Source organism: Pseudopipra pipra, chromosome 2, assembly GCF_036250125.1.
Source record: "Pseudopipra pipra isolate bDixPip1 chromosome 2, bDixPip1.hap1, whole genome shotgun sequence".
Classification (NCBI taxonomy): domain Eukaryota; kingdom Metazoa; phylum Chordata; class Aves; order Passeriformes; family Pipridae; genus Pseudopipra; species Pseudopipra pipra.
This window is the reverse complement of record NC_087550.1, coordinates 105,564,673-105,582,722: the sequence shown is the minus strand read 5'-3', so window position 1 is coordinate 105,582,722 and position 18,050 is coordinate 105,564,673. Positions and strand designations below refer to the sequence as shown.

General features: G+C 47.1%; 1 protein-coding gene across 1 annotated transcript in view; it reads right to left on the bottom strand.

Annotated features, from left to right (window-relative positions):
* Nucleotides 1-17,499, bottom strand: part of PTCHD1 (patched domain containing 1) — a 40,064-nt gene extending 22,565 nt beyond the window's left edge. Inside the window, exons 1-2 of the mRNA XM_064646796.1 lie at nt 16,659-17,499; nt 2,951-3,611 (exon numbers count right to left, since the gene is read on the bottom strand). Coding sequence (XP_064502866.1) covers nt 2,951-3,611; nt 16,659-17,087 — 1,090 coding nt within the window. The 5' untranslated portion in view covers nt 17,088-17,499. The remainder of the gene's footprint in view (nt 1-2,950; nt 3,612-16,658) is intronic.
* Nucleotides 17,500-18,050: the final 551 nt, after the last annotated feature.

The window sequence follows — 18,050 nt, the reverse complement described above, 5'->3', positions numbered from 1 at the left end:
TCATATGGCGATGTATGAACAGCAGTGCCACATGCAAGATGTGCAAAATCATCCTCCTACTCTACTTGCTGCTGAAAGCCTCAGCCTGAATCCTGTGCCTAGATTTAGGCCCCACACTCCATGGAAGATGTGGAATGGCCAAAAGCAAGAAGATTGCTGGAAGTCTGGTTAGCACAGTCTGAGGAAACCTGGGATGAAATGGAAGAGGACTGGGCAAGTGAGAGTGGTCCCAAATTTGCAAAGAAAAAGAAAAGAAATTATTCTCCAGATGCAGTGGATAAATAAGGAGGACAGCTGAGTTGCAAAAGGGGAATTCAGGTTAGACATGATGCAAATGCTGTAGCGGTAGTGCAGTGAAACACAGGAGGAAGCAGTCACAGGAGAAGACAAAGTGCATGGAGAAAAGTATCTGTTATGAAAGATGTAATCTTGTCCTGTGTCAGAGGGCAGATGATGTCTGGAGAGTGTCCCTCCACCTCCGCAATGCTGATGAAAAGTTAAAAATCCTCAGCTGCTATAAACTGGGAAAACTTCATTAATGATGTATGCCAGTAAAGGGGCCTTGCCTGAAATGTGTCCAGTGTAATCATTTTTTCTATCTAATTTTTGGTTTTAGCCCTGAGATTATGAGTAATAGATAGAGGGCTACATCGTTAGCCAGAAATCCTTTAGCTTTCTAAAGGTCAGTTAATCTATGATCTAATCTGATGGTCACTGAAATTAAATGGAAGCAGTTGAGCAGGCTATAATGGAGTGTGGTTAGTGTCTCTAGCCTTCAGTTACCTTGAGTTAAAATATCTTTTATAAGTGAAACAACATATAGGTATGAAATACATTTTGAAACGCATGATGAATCTTTCTGCTGTACTGCAGCAACAAAAAGAAGGCAACCCTGCCTTTCTAGCTATCTGCCAGTTTAAAACAGTTCTCATTAAAAACTCCAAAATGCCTTCAGTGCCTTCTGTTCACCAGTTGATATTCCCATCCTTTGGGAGATTTTATGCAGCTGGGGAAGCAAACAAGATTCACCTGAACTTGGCTGCTCTATCTTGACTTGTTTCACAGTGAGAGCTGAGATGCCCTTTTAAGAGTGGAATACTTCAACCAAGCAAGACCAAAAAAAAAAAAAAAAAGAGAAAAAAAAAAGGAAAAGAAAAGCAGAGCTGGCTATACAGCTCAGCACTTAAAGGAGTACTAAAATAGAAATGTGAAACTTTTCACAGTTATCTATAAGTCTCTGAGGATTTCAAGTCTCAGCACCGTCATTGTTAGTAAATTAAAGATCTGAAAAGCTGTCCCAGTGAGCAGATGCTTTGATCCCTAAACAAAGGTAATATTTCATATTTTTGAGTAATTTTCCCCATGTACTTTCATTTCATATGGCTGGACTTTAGACTGCTTTTCTGCTACTCTTGTAACATATCTGGAAATCCCCTCCCATGTAATGTTACATGTAGGATACTACATGTAGGATACACTGCTTAGTTTGAAGAACTGAATTTTATAATACATGCACAGGCATAAGAAACCAAAGACTCAGGTCAGAGAAATACCCTTCTTTTGACTCTGATTTTCTCATGCTGCGTTTTCTCTAGATTACAATATAACTTAACTTTCATGGATGTCATCTGAAAATGAGAGTCGATGTAATGTAGCTAAATTCTCTCTGTCACTGAATATATTCTGTACATTAACTGGTAGTGTGATGCACTGAAGCACAGTCTTTAATTAAAGTGCAACAATACCACAGTGCAACAGTACTACAGTACCACCACGGCATAGGAACCTGGTGCTGGATATAAAAATAACTGTGTCATATCACTACACAATGTAACTAAGTCAGTGGAGACACTCACACTTGAAACCTGAAGTATTACTGAGCACTGATTTTCAGCTGGGGAAGCTGTGATGAAATCAATGCATGCATTATTCTCCACAAATGAATAATGGCATGAACAAGGACATATTAAACACCTACAGCGCACAGAGCTTTTCACACTGGTTATGAACCAAACACAAACAAAGAGGCTGTGAACTCTCCAGAGCTCTCATTTTGTCTCCCGTGAAGTCCTCCTGCCTGTTTGGGTGCAATATGCAGCATCCCCACAAATGCCCTGGTCCCAACAGGAGAGGGCACTGACTTCAAGTCGGGAGCAAGATCACCCTTCTCTCCTCCTTTTCCTATCCTTGAAGAAAACAAAACAAACTGAAACCACTCCGTACTCCACAGTGAGTGAAGGTAATACCAAAGCCAGGGTGGTGAGGATGCCTCTGCTGACACAAGAGCCAGGGAGTAGCCAACACTGCTTCCCTCCATAACCCTCGGTCATGGGATGTGCTGGCACTGACAGCCGTTCCTGACCAGGGGTGTCAAAGCTCTCTCCCTCAGGGCTGTGAAACCCTCCCTATGCTTGCTCAGCCAACACAGGGACTTCTGGAGAAAAGCAACCCAGAACCAAACACCACCTTTTCCCACAGACAGGTACCTGTCAAGCCAGGACAGCACTGCTCTGCTCTCTGAAGGAGCCAGCACTCTCTAAACGCCCAATGTGGGCGGTCCCTCTGGCTTGCCAGCACAGCTGACACTGTCAGTGTTGCACGGGGACCCCTGCAAAGGTCTGCCTCTGAAACCAGAATCAAACATCCACAGAGAACAGCAGCTGTGCTCCCGCTCTGCACAAAGCATGGCATTCACATATCCTTGTTCCTTGCTACTGCACAGGCTTCACATCCTACGGCAGGGTGCTATGCCATACTGGAGCCCCTGGCGTGATTTTAACATCCTGACACTGTAAAAACAGTTTAGGAAAAGAGGCAGTGTGGATTTGGCATGGGGCAGCGCTGCAGGGATGAGGCAACGGGAACCATGCAGTGATGCTTCTCTGCTTGCTGGGAAATGTCAGGTAGGCACAAACATACAAAAGAGAGAGAGGAGATAGGAGATAGTTACCTAACATGACGAAGGGAATTCCAAGGAAGGTGGAATTGTATTTCCCACCAGTCAGATTGATGATCCCAGCTGCAGTCAGGGTGGCAAGGGTCACAGTCAGCAATCCCAGCAGGCCAAGCCAGGGTTTGCTGCGGACACAATCCTGCATGGAGCAGCAGAGAATGGCCAAGGTGACCACAAGGACCAAGCTTGTGATCAGGTAGCGTTCTGACACCCTGCTCGTCTTCTGGAAATCCTCCTTCAGCGAAGAAGAAGTGAAAGGATACATTTTGACTTTCCTGTTGGATTTCTGGAAAAGTTCAACAGTGTCACAAAAAATGGATTCCCACTTCTCTGCCACCATGTCATTCAAGGAGTTGATTGCCTGCAAGTAGTAGGTGAGCTGAATGGCTTCTGCAGACTTCACCTGGTCCTTGCTGTGCACAGTAACCCCACCGAGCTGATGCCCGTTATACACTTCCCTGCCATCCTTTAAGTGAGTAATCGGATAAGTGATTGCAAAATTAGTTCGATTAGAAGAACGAGCAGCCTTTAATTCCTCCAGTACATGCACTATGTCGTCCACTATGCATGTCTTGTCATTGTTCAGGATACATATATGGGCAAACGTGTAATTGAAACCAGGTCTTTGAACTTGGATCCTGGTCACTGCAGAGTGCAACTACAAGGGAAAGAGAAATCACACACGTTATTCATCAGTTCATCTCACACAGCAGCAGCCAGAACAACAGCAGCTCCTCGCTGCTGTCCCTGTCCTATTTGATCTAAGCAACAACAACAAAAGTTCTGGTGATGGTGGTATTAATAGCACACTCATTGCAAAAAAAAGGAAACATGCATCAAAACAGAAGTATTATTCCCCCATGTCCTTTGCTGATAACTGTATTGTCTTGCTGTGAGTTGCATCTGTGCCATGTGCATCTGTTGTGTGGCCTCTCTAAATAAGCAAACTCAAAAGGTCCAGACCTCCACTTTCAAGTGATCTAGGCCAGAACACAAGGGAAATCTACAGACCAACCATGTCCAGGGACACTGTTGTGCTCAGGATTGCCCAATGACTCTCTCAAAAATGAACTTGAGGTACAGAAGGCAGAAGGGTAACATGACCAGGTGTGCCACCTGTGTAGGATGTGCCAGCAGCCTGGCAGTGTCAGGGCACTAGCACTCACTTAAAGGATGGGCTACAGCTGCATGCCCTACATATAGAGACTGTTGGCACAGCAGGAAAAAGATAGCTGGCAATAACTAACTTGCCCTCTTTTCCCCTCCCTCTTTCCCCCATCAAATCCTCGGTAAGTCTGAGAGCAGGAAGCAATGACAGAGATGGACACTGGTTTTCCTTTTCTCTTTCTGAGAGGTTCTGTAAATTAGCGAGGGTCTCCTAACCTCAGGGTCTACAGGTTATTGTTGGGTCTAGCAGCTTTTACTGCAGCCTCCTTTGTAAGTTGTTTTGCATGCTTCTGAAATTTGCCATGCCTGAGCTCTGACCCCAAAAGCATTCAGTTATTTTTGAGCATGAGAAAGACCAAAATCACCATTTCTTCTTGAAAAAATATAGAAAACTCTTGCAACCTTTTCTGAATCCATTTTAGTCAACATAGAAGATACAAGAAATCTAAACAATGGCAAGGGAATAGCCCTAACAGGCTGGGTTAGCAACATTTTTAAAAAAAAAAATATTGAGTTCACTAATGTTTGGAGCCTTAGCAAAGTACAAGCTGTTTTTTTGCAAACTTTTCTTGCAAAATGATAAGGCCTCATTCACCACGATTACCACTTAGCTCCTTCTGTGCCACCCCACCTGTGCAGAGAGTTCCAAGACCTTCCATAAGGATGCTGCTGAGGCCAATACTAGAATACCCACCACAAGTCTGAGCAGACTTTCCCTGTGGCTGTGATGTCCTTCACGGTGGGTAGCCCCAGAGAAGGTGATCCAGGAAGGATGTCCCTCCACTCTTTTCAAGGTGGCACAGGGGGTAACCAACAACCCAAATGTCAGGGCCCCCTGCACACTCCTGTGCATCTGCTTTGTGCATGGCTTGGTGGGAGATGTGACCTCTCAAGGTGTGAGCAGGGACAATGCAGAGGGGCACACACCCCTTGTGCTGCTTGGGTGCAATGATCTCATGGACCTGGCTGCACAGCTGGTCACTTGGATGCCACATCTGATGCCCTCGGGGAAGCAAATCACGGGATCTGCTCTGAGGAACTGCATGGATTTATCCTCTGGTCCCTGTTACACCGGGGGAATTGATGCAGAGGTGCATTGCAAATGTGTGGTGGCAAAAGAGAAGGAGAAGCCCTCCTTCACCTGCAGAGTGGGGAGACGACAGCTCTTCCAGGGAGCTGAACAGCCAAATCAGAAGGACTCTCTTTTCCCTAAAGGGGGAAACAGTTATTTTGTGCCTTCAGATTTTGAGCAAGAGACCTGGCTACAGGGATTTTTTTTTTATCTACTTGCATGTGCTGTTTTCCACTGTAATCCAAAGAGGAGACTCTTCTGCCCAGTAAAGAGGCTGGAAACAGGTGATATTTAATGGAATTGGCTCCTTTCTGATGACAAACATTGTTTAAAAAATATAGAAGATTGCGTACATGAGAGCAGTAGAACTTATACACTCCTCTGGTGGCAACGGACAAAATGGCTAATAATCATGGCTAAACTGTTGCATCTGTTGAAACTAAATAGTCATAGTGACTTTTGTGTGGTATTTGAGACCTATTTGTAGAAAAAAACCCAAACCATCATTTATATGGTACCATCAATCTGATTGTTTTGTGATTACATTGCACAATCTGTGATGGGTATAAATTGAATTATGTTGCCTCTGTTCCTCAGGATAATGTGACATCATAGAGGCAAAGATTACAACATTCCTATACTCTCAACCTTTTTCTCTAGCAGCTTGGGGGTGTATTTTTCCACATTTGAGTAGTTTTTATTTTTTTGACAGAAAAATAACAGTTCAATACTGACATTAGAAAGATAAGTTTGAGAAATGAACTAAACTAACAAATCTTTTCACAGTACTGTGAGAAAATGATACCTGCCCATGGTGAGGAGCAAAATTTTCCATTGTGGTGGGAGAACAAATAACTTTCCGTGCAACAGATTAGGGTCTTCTGCACAACTTTCTTATAAAAAAAAACCCAAACAAATTAGAATATTTGAAGGAACATGCCAAAGAAATGAACCTGTATGGATAATTCTTCCCGTCTTTTGAGCTTGGGGTTGCAAAGCTCCACTTTGAAAGAGCTGTTATGGGATACAAATTCAAACGTACATCATTATAGCGTGAGGAGAATGCCCTGATTTACTGAGTCAAAGACAGATATCTGATTTTAATTTTTTTACAATGGGAGCTACTGTATGGTTTTCATTGACAACAGTTATAAAATCAGATGTCATATAAAGAAGCACAGCTGAGGGCAATGAGGAGGAATAGAAGGAATTTCCTGCCTTTATTAATTCACAATACAACTCCTTCAGAGAGGATCCATGGAGTGACACAATGCAGAAAAAACTAAACTGACATGCAACTTTTATCAGTGTGTGTTGCTATTTACCCATCCTGTCTCTCTGCTGCATTTGTTTCCTTCTACATCTGAAGCACTTTCTTTTTAATATTTAGGTTATAAAATAACCTTATCTGTCACAGCTGTTACATCACCTTTAGTGAAAGGCTAGAAGCTAAATGTCATACTTAACATCCTCCTTTCCTCTTGGCAATGATCCTTTCTGACTCAAGTGCCCGTTCTGCAGCAGTGGCCTGTGCTTTCTGCGAGACTGTGCTGGGCTGGACCGGGCACTGCTTGGGGGGAACCTGCCCATGGAACCTCCCAGCTATGGGGCTTCAGGGAGGAGAGGAAAGCAGGCAGACAGCTTTGTGTCCTGGCACACCCTGGCAGCTGAGCAGCCCCCAGAGCTGGCTGCCAACTTGTGCAGTTTAGAGCACAAGATATATCCTGAGCTTTGCCAGTGGTCATAACATTTGGTCTCCAATTGGCAGCAAACAGCCAAAGAGGAGAAAAACTTGCCTTTCCCTCCATCCCAACAAAGTATACTGAGAACTGCCCCAGAACAACCAAGGATTCTGCTCTGGGAAGCCTGACTTAGACTTTCATCCTCAAGACAAATACATCACTATATCTGCACTTTGCTTTTTCAGATCAGATCCTAGCAAAAACCCTCAGCCACCTCAGTGCAGGGCAGGGCAGGGCAGGGCATGCTGCAGCATGGCTGCAGGCTCTCTCTTCTCCCCCTTTACTTGCCTGTGACTGCCTGTGCACCACAGGGCTGCTGCCTCTTCCCCGCCGAGAACTGCAGTCCCACGGCACTCTCCTTTCTGCTGTCATGCTGGAAACTCAGCTGTGGCCACATAGATTTTTCCACTTGCATCCAGAGCCTACTCTCATAACCCTGGGTGACTGGCTTCCACAGAAAACAGAAGGTCCAAAAGCTTACAAGGGTACACACATCCTGCGAATTCAAGGGATTACACAGTCTGCAATTTGGCTTGCCTATGGTACACCAGGAGGTCCCCCAGGAAACTTCAGTCTGTTAACAGGGCATGCTAAACGCTGTTGTGTGATGGGGACAATATGATAATGCATAATGCATATTGCACTCCTCAGTGCAGAGGATTTTAATAGCAAGTAACCATACTCTGAACAAACCTGGCATCTAGTTCTGGGACAAACGACTGACTACCAGACTCTCATTTATTCAGCTGTTTTCTTATCCTTACTGATCCTATTAGGAGAAAGGGAAATTTAAAGGAATAATAAAAGCTGAATGAACGTTTTTTCTTGAAGGGAGACATATACTGCGTGCTCATCACTCACAGCTTTTTCAGCTAGCTAGCAGTGCAAGGAACCAAAAAGCAGTTTACTGCTGAGATGCCAGAGCACTGCAGTATGAGAACTGCACAGCTCCCTTGCCATGGTGGCACACGGTCCCTGAAAGTGCTCAAGCACAAAATAGTAACTTCCACCTTTTCCTTTCATTGTTGTTTAAACAGTGACCATCACTTGCACTTCCCCTCTCTTCTGAAAACGGTGCCGTGTGTCCCACACCATGCCAGAGATTTCTAGAACAACGTTTTCTCTTCTTCTAGCCTTTAGTCATTTGCACTTGGTAACATCTTGGTCTCTGTTTACTTTAAGTCCCAAGCTCACTCAGCTATTTATTTTAGAAAGCGAGGAAAGATGGCTTCAATTGGGAGACAAATCCCTTTTGGCAAATCCCTCCGGGTGAGGGCTGTGTTGGTCTCACCTCCACACCGAGCCACATTTAAGCCTGTGGCACAGCTGAGAGATGAGAGGTGGTGAAATCGCACTGCCCCACCAGCTGGTTCTGCCTGTGGGCATAGAAGATGCCACGAAGCGAAAGCTAAAATCCTTTCACTTATCCTGGGCTAAAACATTTTGCACCAGGGCCTCAGAGAGCAACGGCTAAAAATTCTTCAAGTTGTTTTTGTCTGCTGGTCCTCCAACCTCTGCCACCAGCACAGGAAGACAGGTGCCAGGAACCAGAGCCCCTCTGTAGGCTCAGTTTGGGTGCCTTGGGATGGCCAAGTCCCGCACTGGGCTCTGTGAGACAGCTCTCCACAACTTTCAGCACTGGCATCAAAGCTGAACCTGAAGGCAAAGGGGTTGTACTTGGAGATGTATGGTCAGGACAGAAAGAAAAGCTTGTTTTTATTCTTAGTTCCATGCAAAAGATGCAGGGAGATACAAGAAGGGGTAAGAAAAACCTGTAATCTCCTTGCTTTGTTGAGAAATCCTTTCTTTAATTCAAAAGTGAGCAGCTATTACCAGAATTTTGTCAATTTAATCAGGTAACAAAAAAGTCTGCAGCCTCCCTGTGAAGGAAACAGATCCCATCCCAGCAGGGAGAGGTTAGAAACTGCTGATTCACCTGCAAAATGATCCAATCCCAGAAATCCTTTAAGCTCACATTACATAATCTCCTGCCCCAATCAAAGTTGCAGGCAAAGGGGATGAAGGACAAGGACCCAGCGATAGCCACTGGTGTCCCACAGGGGTCTCACCTCACTGGTGGCACAGCTTTGCTCCCAGGGAAACTCCGTGGTGACAGTGACAGCAGCATGCAACGGGACCCTTCAATATTTGCCAAGGTCCTACACCCAGCTCATGAAAAGACATTCTGGCTGTCTTAGAAGCTGCCATCATTTTTATTATTAGAGATGTGTACAACTACCTCCTGCTTATCATATATACCTCAAAAATATATTTGGTTTTGCTGCTGAGCAACATGTGATGTTTATAGGGGACACCACTCACTGTAAGGACTCGATTATACTTTGCTACTTGACATACAGTTGATGAATAATCAAAAAGACAAAACTAGCTAGATATATGGATGTCCTCCTGTACTGCCAATGATCTGGCACATAAACATGTTTTACTCACAGGAGTATGATCTTTGCAATGCCCTATTACTTTGCCGTTACTGTTATTATATGACTCTGTTCAGTCTTTCAGTCGGTATCTGATGGCTCAAATTAAATATTAGCTTTGCTCATCAGTGTTGCTACTCTTAAAATTTTTTTACTGTCATTTTCACCAAGTCTATTTTTTTCTCTGACTCTTGGAGTCTGAAGTATTGTGATTTTTTTTTATCTCAGCTTTCATTAAAAAAAAAAGAAATGTAAAGAATGTTTGATCTCATGGTTATGGAGGAAAGCCTGAGAAGGCTTTGAACTCATTATCTATTACTGCTTAAAATCTCATCACTGTTTTGGGTTCAAGACGAAAAACTAGAAAGCAGGATTAAGACAGTAATTTTAAATATATGCTTCATTTTTATGTGAAGCTGGTTTACTCTTTTAGTTATTTTTACAGGTAACTTGTGCCAAGGAAAATGAAGAGACGAAAAAGCTTTTAATGGATAGCTATAAATTTCTTCACTTTTTCTATGATCTCAGTAATCTCTGGCATGTCATATCTTTGCAGTGTACTTTTTTTATTCACGTTAAGAGATGGCCTCAGATAAAACATAAAAAGGTTATGAGAGGGAAAAGACTTCCACAGCTTCCAGCTTAATTCACGAAAGAAAACACTCTGGGATCTGCAGACATGGGCAAAATGAAACTTTCAGGAGCACATTTTCATCAGAAGGTGCAGGAAGGGAATGCAAGGGAGCCCCAGATGAGGGCTGTGCCCTGCTGACCATGGGTCCAGGGCAGGGATTCAAAGGAGGCTGGTGGGCAGTGGCCTCCTGGACCATGCCAGTCTAGCCAAGGGACGAAGAGCGTGCACACAGCCGACAGAGGAAGCCAATGGATCCTAATGGCTCAGGATAAACATTAGAAGTCACAGCTGCAGAGCATGCAGTGAGGATGGCTATGAGTAGCTGGGCTCTTTTTCTATCAGTCCTACAATCAGGTTTCCTGAAGAGATGCTAAGATACTAATTATGCACGGTATTTATTTTTGTAACTAATTTTTTTCAGCTGTCCAAAACACGGTGAATTATACTTTCTCCAAACAATTTTCATAAAAATAAAATCTAAAAATTGTTCAAACTACAAGTCATCAACTGAGGGACAACTATTAGTGCTCCAAGTGGCAGATGTGCGTGCATTTACATTTCCATCTGTCTTCTTGGTAGCTACAGAAAATCGCTAGATATCATTTTTCTTTTCTAATCTGAAGTGGAGAAGCTTTTCTAATCAATACCATCTTAATTCTGACAATCACCCTTGTAAATCTGCCTGAATTTGTTCCACCAAGAGAAGTCCACTCTGGTTTTTGGGCTTACTGCTGCTGGAGGACAGGATGCCTGGGCAGCAGAAACCCCTCTGCATAGCCTGGTGTGCAGCTGTGAGATTGCTTTTTCATGATGGGGAAAAAAAGAATAAAACTTCGCTCCTATGTCTGATCTTGCATCAGTTCAACCACCAGTGGCTTTCTCTATTCACCTCAGATCTCTCCATAAACACCCTTCCACCTTTATACTACTTCTCAGAGGGCTGGAGACACGGTGCAGGCTCTTGCCAAGGGCTCCTCCAGCAGAAGCCTGAGGAATAGTCCCTTCTTCGCTGCAGGGAAACCTCAATATCTGCAAGTTCACAGCTCATCGCATTAATTAACAACTTGGCTCCTCCTTCTCTCTTCCAACAGGAGAGCAGGGGTTTTCCTGCTGTAAACTCCAACTTAAAGGCAAGGCCTTGTCACCGCTTTTGGGAAGCCCAGATGTGTCAGTGGGGATTGCTGGCAGCTCTCCTGGAGCCTTGTGGCACTGCCTGGGGTGCTGGTGGCCTGGCCTCAATGGCTGTGATGCACAGACATTCCTGGCCTCTCACACCTGCCCTGCCCACCTGCTGTGCTCTCCCAGAAGGGTGATGCCCCATCACATACACACGTCTGGCCATGCAGTGAAAAATCCTGTCCCCATGTGATCTGTTTGTCACAGGGGAGACGAGGTTTGACCTTCCAAAGGCAGGAAAGGCGAGGCAACATGGACTGCTGGGGCATTCCTAGCACAGGCTGCCTGGCTGGCCGCAGCACAGGGTTGTAGGGCACATCACAGCACAGACTGAAGCAGGAGGGAGGGCAGAGGGCCCCTGTCCTGGCCGGTGCTACTGGAGCAGGGCATGGGGGTAGTGGGGACCAGTGGGATGTGGTCGTCCTCCCAGGCACAGGCAACTTTAGGACTTCTGCTCTAGCCACGGACCAGTACCTGCAGGAGAGACCAAATCCTCTTGCCTGCAGGAATCACACGGAGGAGTTCCTGCTGCTGACATCTGGAGCTCAGGGGGGTTTCCGTACACACTTCCACACTTGCAACATGCTATTTATCTTCCCTCTTCCTCAGCTGTGCCCAGATCTTACCTGCATATCTTAATTCTCATCTGTTTTCGCATAAGATACATTTTAGCCCTGCAGCATTGTGCTGCTATGACAACAGGCTTGCACTTCTACTGCTTTCACACCCTTGTTTTTCTTGTATTAGGACTCTTCCCCTCATCTCACAGCCTTGCTCTAAAGACATGACTTCATCCTTTATATTTGTCAGCAGAATGCACTATTTGTTCTACAGACTGTTTCCCTGGAAGTGTTTTTAGTGCCTGAGAGAAGGTGAAGACCTACTACATCCATTGCCAGATCCACAGCTGAGTGCTTGTGTCCAGGCACTCAGAAGTAGTCAAAGTTTTAAAATAAAGGGTACGTTGTGCTAGTCAGGGTCAAAACAGACCCAGATTTTGGTTCCACTAAACAACCACAATCCACTTCCACCGACTTTGAAAATAATGGTTTAAGCATGCCATGTTTGTACAGCAAAGCATTTGGAAATACCACAGACATAAAACATAAACATGTTATTTCTAAAGATGGTTGTTTCCTCCAGGAGTTTCCTCACACATACAAAGTAAGTGAGGAAATCTGTGAAGACCACAGACAGAGCATGCTGGTGCACACATGAACAGGAACAGAATAATTAAGGAGCAGAGAGAGGAAATAAAACCCCAAAAAGTACGAGGTCTGCAAGATTTTGAAGTTAAACTGTTTTGTTCTGCAGTAATCAGAAGTTCTGAAGCTCTTAAATAAACGTGCCTTTAGATGGAAATACCTAATTTTACTTTGTTTGCATGTTCAAATAGATATTTAATCAGTTATCTATGTCAATTAACGGCCAGTTCATATGAGAAGAGCGATGTATAAGCACTTCTAAAAAACTGTAGTTAGTAGAGATTTCTTTAAAGAAGAAAACCTCTTATCTGCAGATTTTCATAGAGGCAAACTGCAAACACGATCGCCTTCAGTAAGGAGTAAGGCATGTTACATTTCAATTCTTTTCATCTTTATGTCTTGACATCTTAAGTGGAGTTTTTGCCAAAAAAACATTAGTACTGTGTTATTGTTATAAACACAGTAATGTAAGTGGAAAAGACGATATTTTTCTGGGGGAAAAAAGGAAACCTTAAATTTTTTTTAAAAAGTCTTCAGTAGTATAATGTAGTTAACTCACTGTAAGCATAGAGGAACAAACAGGTTCAAAAGGATGGCTCTCAAATCCTGGCTAAATTAGACCATATTTTCTGAGGTTCAAATATCTGTCTAGGTCTGTATTTCCAGTGAGTCTGTACGACTTCAACCTAAAAAGTTTCTAGCTGCAAGTGGAAATACCACTATGAAATGGTAGGGGGCTGTTTTAACACTATTCTTAGGTGGGATTCTAGGCTTAGTCGATATCTACAGACTTTACATAATCATCTGAACTTCTGCATGATTGTCCACACCAAATATCCCAATTATTTTTGGTTCTCCAAGCTGTTATTGGAAATACAGGGGTAAAAGCACACTTTCTTCAGTTCAGTGTTTTTACTTCCTACCTCTCTCTCTCTCTCTCTTTCTCTCTCTCTCTCTCTCTCTCAAGAGTGAAATCTTGAGGAGGAAAGGTCCTGCGCACCGACAGCACAAGAGGCCAGTTCCCTGTGCTCAGCTATAGAGCAGGTACTGCAGCGAGTAAAATTTCATTATTGTCCTCCCACAGTATATCAGTCTCTGGATGCATCTCTTCCATATCTGAGATTCTACCAAGGCTTTTTATTGGATCATGTATTCAAGAGCAGAGACTGAGGATATGTTTAGATTTCTCCCTGTCTTCTGCAAATGACTATGCCAGCTGGAAACGCTACATTGGGATGGTACGCTTAGAATGGTTCAAGCATTTATGAGAGCTATCAGAACTATGGATAGAGATTTATACAAAAATATTAAATAAAAGAGGACTTGGCCTCATCTCCAAATCAAAACTATTATATAAGGCAGCCACACGCCTCCCTGCTAACGAGCAGTAGACACCTTGTGTGAAGCAGCTTGTACGTTCAGCAAGACCCGCCGCTGTCATGTGAGCAGCCAGTGTGGCCCTGGCAGATGTGTGCTGTCAGGGGGGAGTCCTGTGGTAGTTCCTGCTCCAGGAGCACTGCTCGAGACCTGGGACTGAGACAGTGGTGAGGCTGAGCCATTTCCAGAATCTCTTTCCAGCCAGCCAACGAGGCATTGTGCAGTTGCAGTAGCGGCGAGTTTCTCAGCTCTGGTAAACGTGCCCATGAGGAATTGCACTAAGCTAACCAGAGTGTTTTAGAGATATCACCACAGAACTTATTTCACTGACTAAATAATTGATTAGGATATTAGAATAATTAACCAGCTATGTTTCAATTTCAACTGCTCAGACCCCCAAACTTTGTATCTCTTTACTTAAGGGGACAAAAATGAAAGCTGACTTCTTCCTCTGCCTGAATCAGAGGAAATCTGCTTCCCTTGCCACATGACTACGGCAGCTGTAGCTGCTCAGGGTTCATTCTCTTCCCTCCTTGGCAGATGAGGTGGGATGTGGCAGGTAAGGAAACCAAGAAGAGGTGCGGCAAGAGCAGCCAGCATCTGCCTGGGGCAACCATTCTCCTGTGTCTCCCATCCTCCTGCTTGTGGGTGGAGACGCACCAACAGCCATGCAGGAGGAGCCAGCATCCAACCTGACAGTTATTCTAAAACAAAACCTCTCCCTTGGGGAGATCGTCCTCCAGAAAAAGAAACATAAGAAAATGGTGCTGTTCAGGTTCTCTGTCCTGATTGTGCCTACAAGGCACAATTTTCAGAAACGTGAGTGGGGTTACCTACGGTTTCATCCAGGACACTTATTTCCAAGCAATGTATTTTGAGTTGGTTGGCTCTGGACCGGGGCTGGGGCTGCCTTTGCTCCCTTCTCCCATTCATACAACTGCATATATATAAGAAAACTTTGATGGCCACCTTTTCCTTTCTCCTTCGCTTCGTGGGCCCTGTTAACACAAAATGATTTAGCCCTGTATCACAACAGATGTTACAATATTGGGAGCTAGGAGCCCTCCCTCGTGTTTTGCTGCTCTTTGACCCACAGAGCTATCCACAAGGTTGGATAGGCAGCTGCCTGAGTGCGTCTCTGCCCACAAACAGAAAAATAATCAGGACAAAGAATATAATCTATTCTACACAAGGCATATTGGAATTAACTGGATAAGTAAAGAGTTGGAAATAATGCATCAAATATGCCTGACAATGTCTAAACAGTCAAATGGTAATGGAGTTCATTATCTCAATAAATGAAAAATAATCATTCTGTTGGCCAATTCTGTCCATTAAAAATGAGGTTGTATTAAATACTGACAGAACTTTCTAAGTTATACCTCTTTCGCTGACGTGATAAATCTTATGCAGAAGTTTGCTTGCGGAAAGATTCTGAGTACCATTTATTTGTGTGTCACTGTGCTATTGACAAAACTACAGATCCCTAGAGAAGGCAGTACAGAGAAAAAAATCCATTATCATTATTATCCTATGACTGAGTAAATGTGCACATACTGGATGCGACTGCAATTCAGGGTACAAGAAAATGAAGGAATGAAAATTGTCTCTCTGGAGTTTTCTCATTGGCCGGTAACATTCTTGTTACTGTACTTAGTGAGTTGACACATTAAATCTGTTTGCTCATTACTGTTGGGTAATATGTCAAAAGGAAAACATAAAATACTGAGTGGCTTTGTACTATAGTTCTGTATGTGCCTACAGTCGAAATAAAATATAAATAAATCCACTGTAACAGTTATTTCCTTGTTTAGTAAAGAGGGAGGTCTGACCGAAGTCTTTTACAATAGGTGTTTGCATCTGTTTTCTCATTTTAGAAGAGAGACTCCCTGAAGCAATTAAAAAGAATTAACATTGGCTTTTATATGGGCTGACAGTTTGACGTTCAGAACAGAAGAAAAAGAAAAAAAAAAGCAATGCTGAGTCTCTTGGGTTTCCTCAAGGCAACAGCAAAAACGTGCAGGATAGAACTAGCCACACCTCTGGTTATTTCCAAATGTTCCTTTCTTTTTTCCTGGGTGAACTTGACTCTCTCAGCACACAGTTTTTGCATCTATCCTCCCAGGTTTCCGACATGTTATGACACATAGTCGGGTGAGATGTCCTGTTAGATTGTAACTCGCACGCTCCGTGCCGCTCAAGTGACAGGGAAAGATGCTGCCCGCTCTAACTTGAACCGGCAGCACAGGCTGCACCATGCCTGCAATCCACGGCAGGGCTAGATTTTCTCTTCGTCTATGAAACCAGCATTTTCTGTGATGGTGGGGTGGGAATGAAGGGGGAAAAAACACTACCCGCTAAAAATAATCTGTCGAGTTATGTCATTTGCCTTCATGAGCAGTGAGAAGAAGGTTTTATGCTACCCCTCTCTGTGGAGAAGTGCAGCCCAGACACAGCAGCAGCCCCCAAAACCATTCTCGGCAGCCTGGCAGATTGGTACCTAACTGCTTTTGAAGTTTGAGTCTATCAAAGCCCGAGACGCCGTAACTCGGGAGCACGACTGCCGCGCGAGTATAGAGACACAGAAAAATTACTTAAGCAAGCAGACTGCCCTTCTCGCTCACCCAAAGCAAGTAAAAGCAAAACAGGGAAAACAGGAAAGGAAAAGAAAAAAAAAAAGGGGAAGAGAGCGGATCCCGCGGCGCTGGCAGGGAGCGCGATGCCGGCTCCCCGCGCCGGGCTGGCGTCCCAACTGTTGCAGGGAGGTGACCGGGGAGCTGCGGTGGCAGCGGCGGCAGAGCCCGGCGTGCGCGGGTGGGTCCGTGCCGGCGGGCAGGTGCGGGGAGCGGGGCGGGACGCGGGGCGGTGATGGCCGGGGGACCCGCCGCGGTTACCTTGAGGATGAGATCGGTGTGGTGCTGGTCCAGCATGTTGGCCTTGCGAAAGGAGGTGATGATCACCCGGCCGTACCTCCCCGGCGTCTGCAGGTCGGAGTAGAGCCGGTGCTTGGAGCGGTTCACCGGGAAGAGGCTGTCCACCAGGTTCCTCTCGATCTTGGCCAGGCTGTGCGTGGGAGCTAGGAGGTGCTCCACGTTCTCCTCCACCTGGTAGCGGCTGAAGCTGGCGCCCAGAAGGATGGAGATAAGCACGGGCGCCGAGGCGAAGAACACCGGGTGGCTGGCGACGAAGTGGCCGAGCCGGGAGAAGGACGTCCCCAGCCCCCTGTGCAAGACCTGCCGCAACATCCTAGTGCGGAGGGCGCGCAGGAGGGCGAGCGCCGCGCCGGGGCCCCCGCAGCTCCCCCACGGCCCCCGCAAGACCATGGGGCAGCCCCACCGGGCGCCGCCTCCCCGCCGGCCGCGGCTGCGGGGGGCCGGGGGCCGCCGCCGCGCGTGTGCGTGTGTGTGCGGTGTGTGCGCGCCCGCCCGGCTGCGTGCGCGGGGCGGCTCGGGCGCCCGTCCTCCCGCAACGCCGCCGTGCCCGAGAGGAGTTTCCCAGCCCCTCGATGCCTCACTTCCCAACCCGCCGCCCCTCGCCGCGGAGCGGCGGCGCGGACCGCCCGCGGGGGGGCAGGGGGGCAGCCCCGCCGCCGCCCCGCCGCGGGAAGGGGAAGGGGCAAGCGCCGCTCCCCGCCCCCGCCGCGGAGTTCGCGCGGGAGCGGGGCTGCCCGCAGACTGCTGACTAATCCCCCGGCCGCGGCAGGCGAAGCGAGGCGGGGCGGGCGCGGAAAGCCCTCGGCGGCGCCCCCGCCGCCGCCGCCGCCCTCCGCCCAGGGGCGCGGGGCCACGCCGGGCGGCGCCTCGCACGGGGCGGCGGGCGCAGCGCGGCGCCTCCCGCCGGGGCCGCCCCGCCGGCCGCGCTCGGGACGCCGCGGCGCGCCCCGCCCCGCCCGGCCCCGCCCGCCGCCGCCGGCGGCAATCGCCGGCCCCGGGACCGCGAGGTAGCGCAGCCCGGCCGCGGCACGGACGGGCGGGAGGGCGCTGGGGCGCGGAACGACCGCCCCCCGTGCAGGGGGAGTTGGGTGTGTTTCTTGGGGGGGCTTTCGCGCGGGGACCCGCCGCCACAAACGTCCAGGCACTTCCCGCGGCGGCGGGGCCGGGCCGCGCCCCGGGGTGCCCGACGGCAGCGCCCCGCGGTGCGGCCGCACAGGTGCCGCGGCGGCGGGGCCAGCGCAGCCCGGCACTGCCCGCGCGCCCGAGTGGGCATGTGCGGCGCTCGCACATGCCCATTAGGGAGGCCGGTGCCGCCGGCGGGGCTGTCCCTGCCCGGATCGCGTTCCGTGCCCG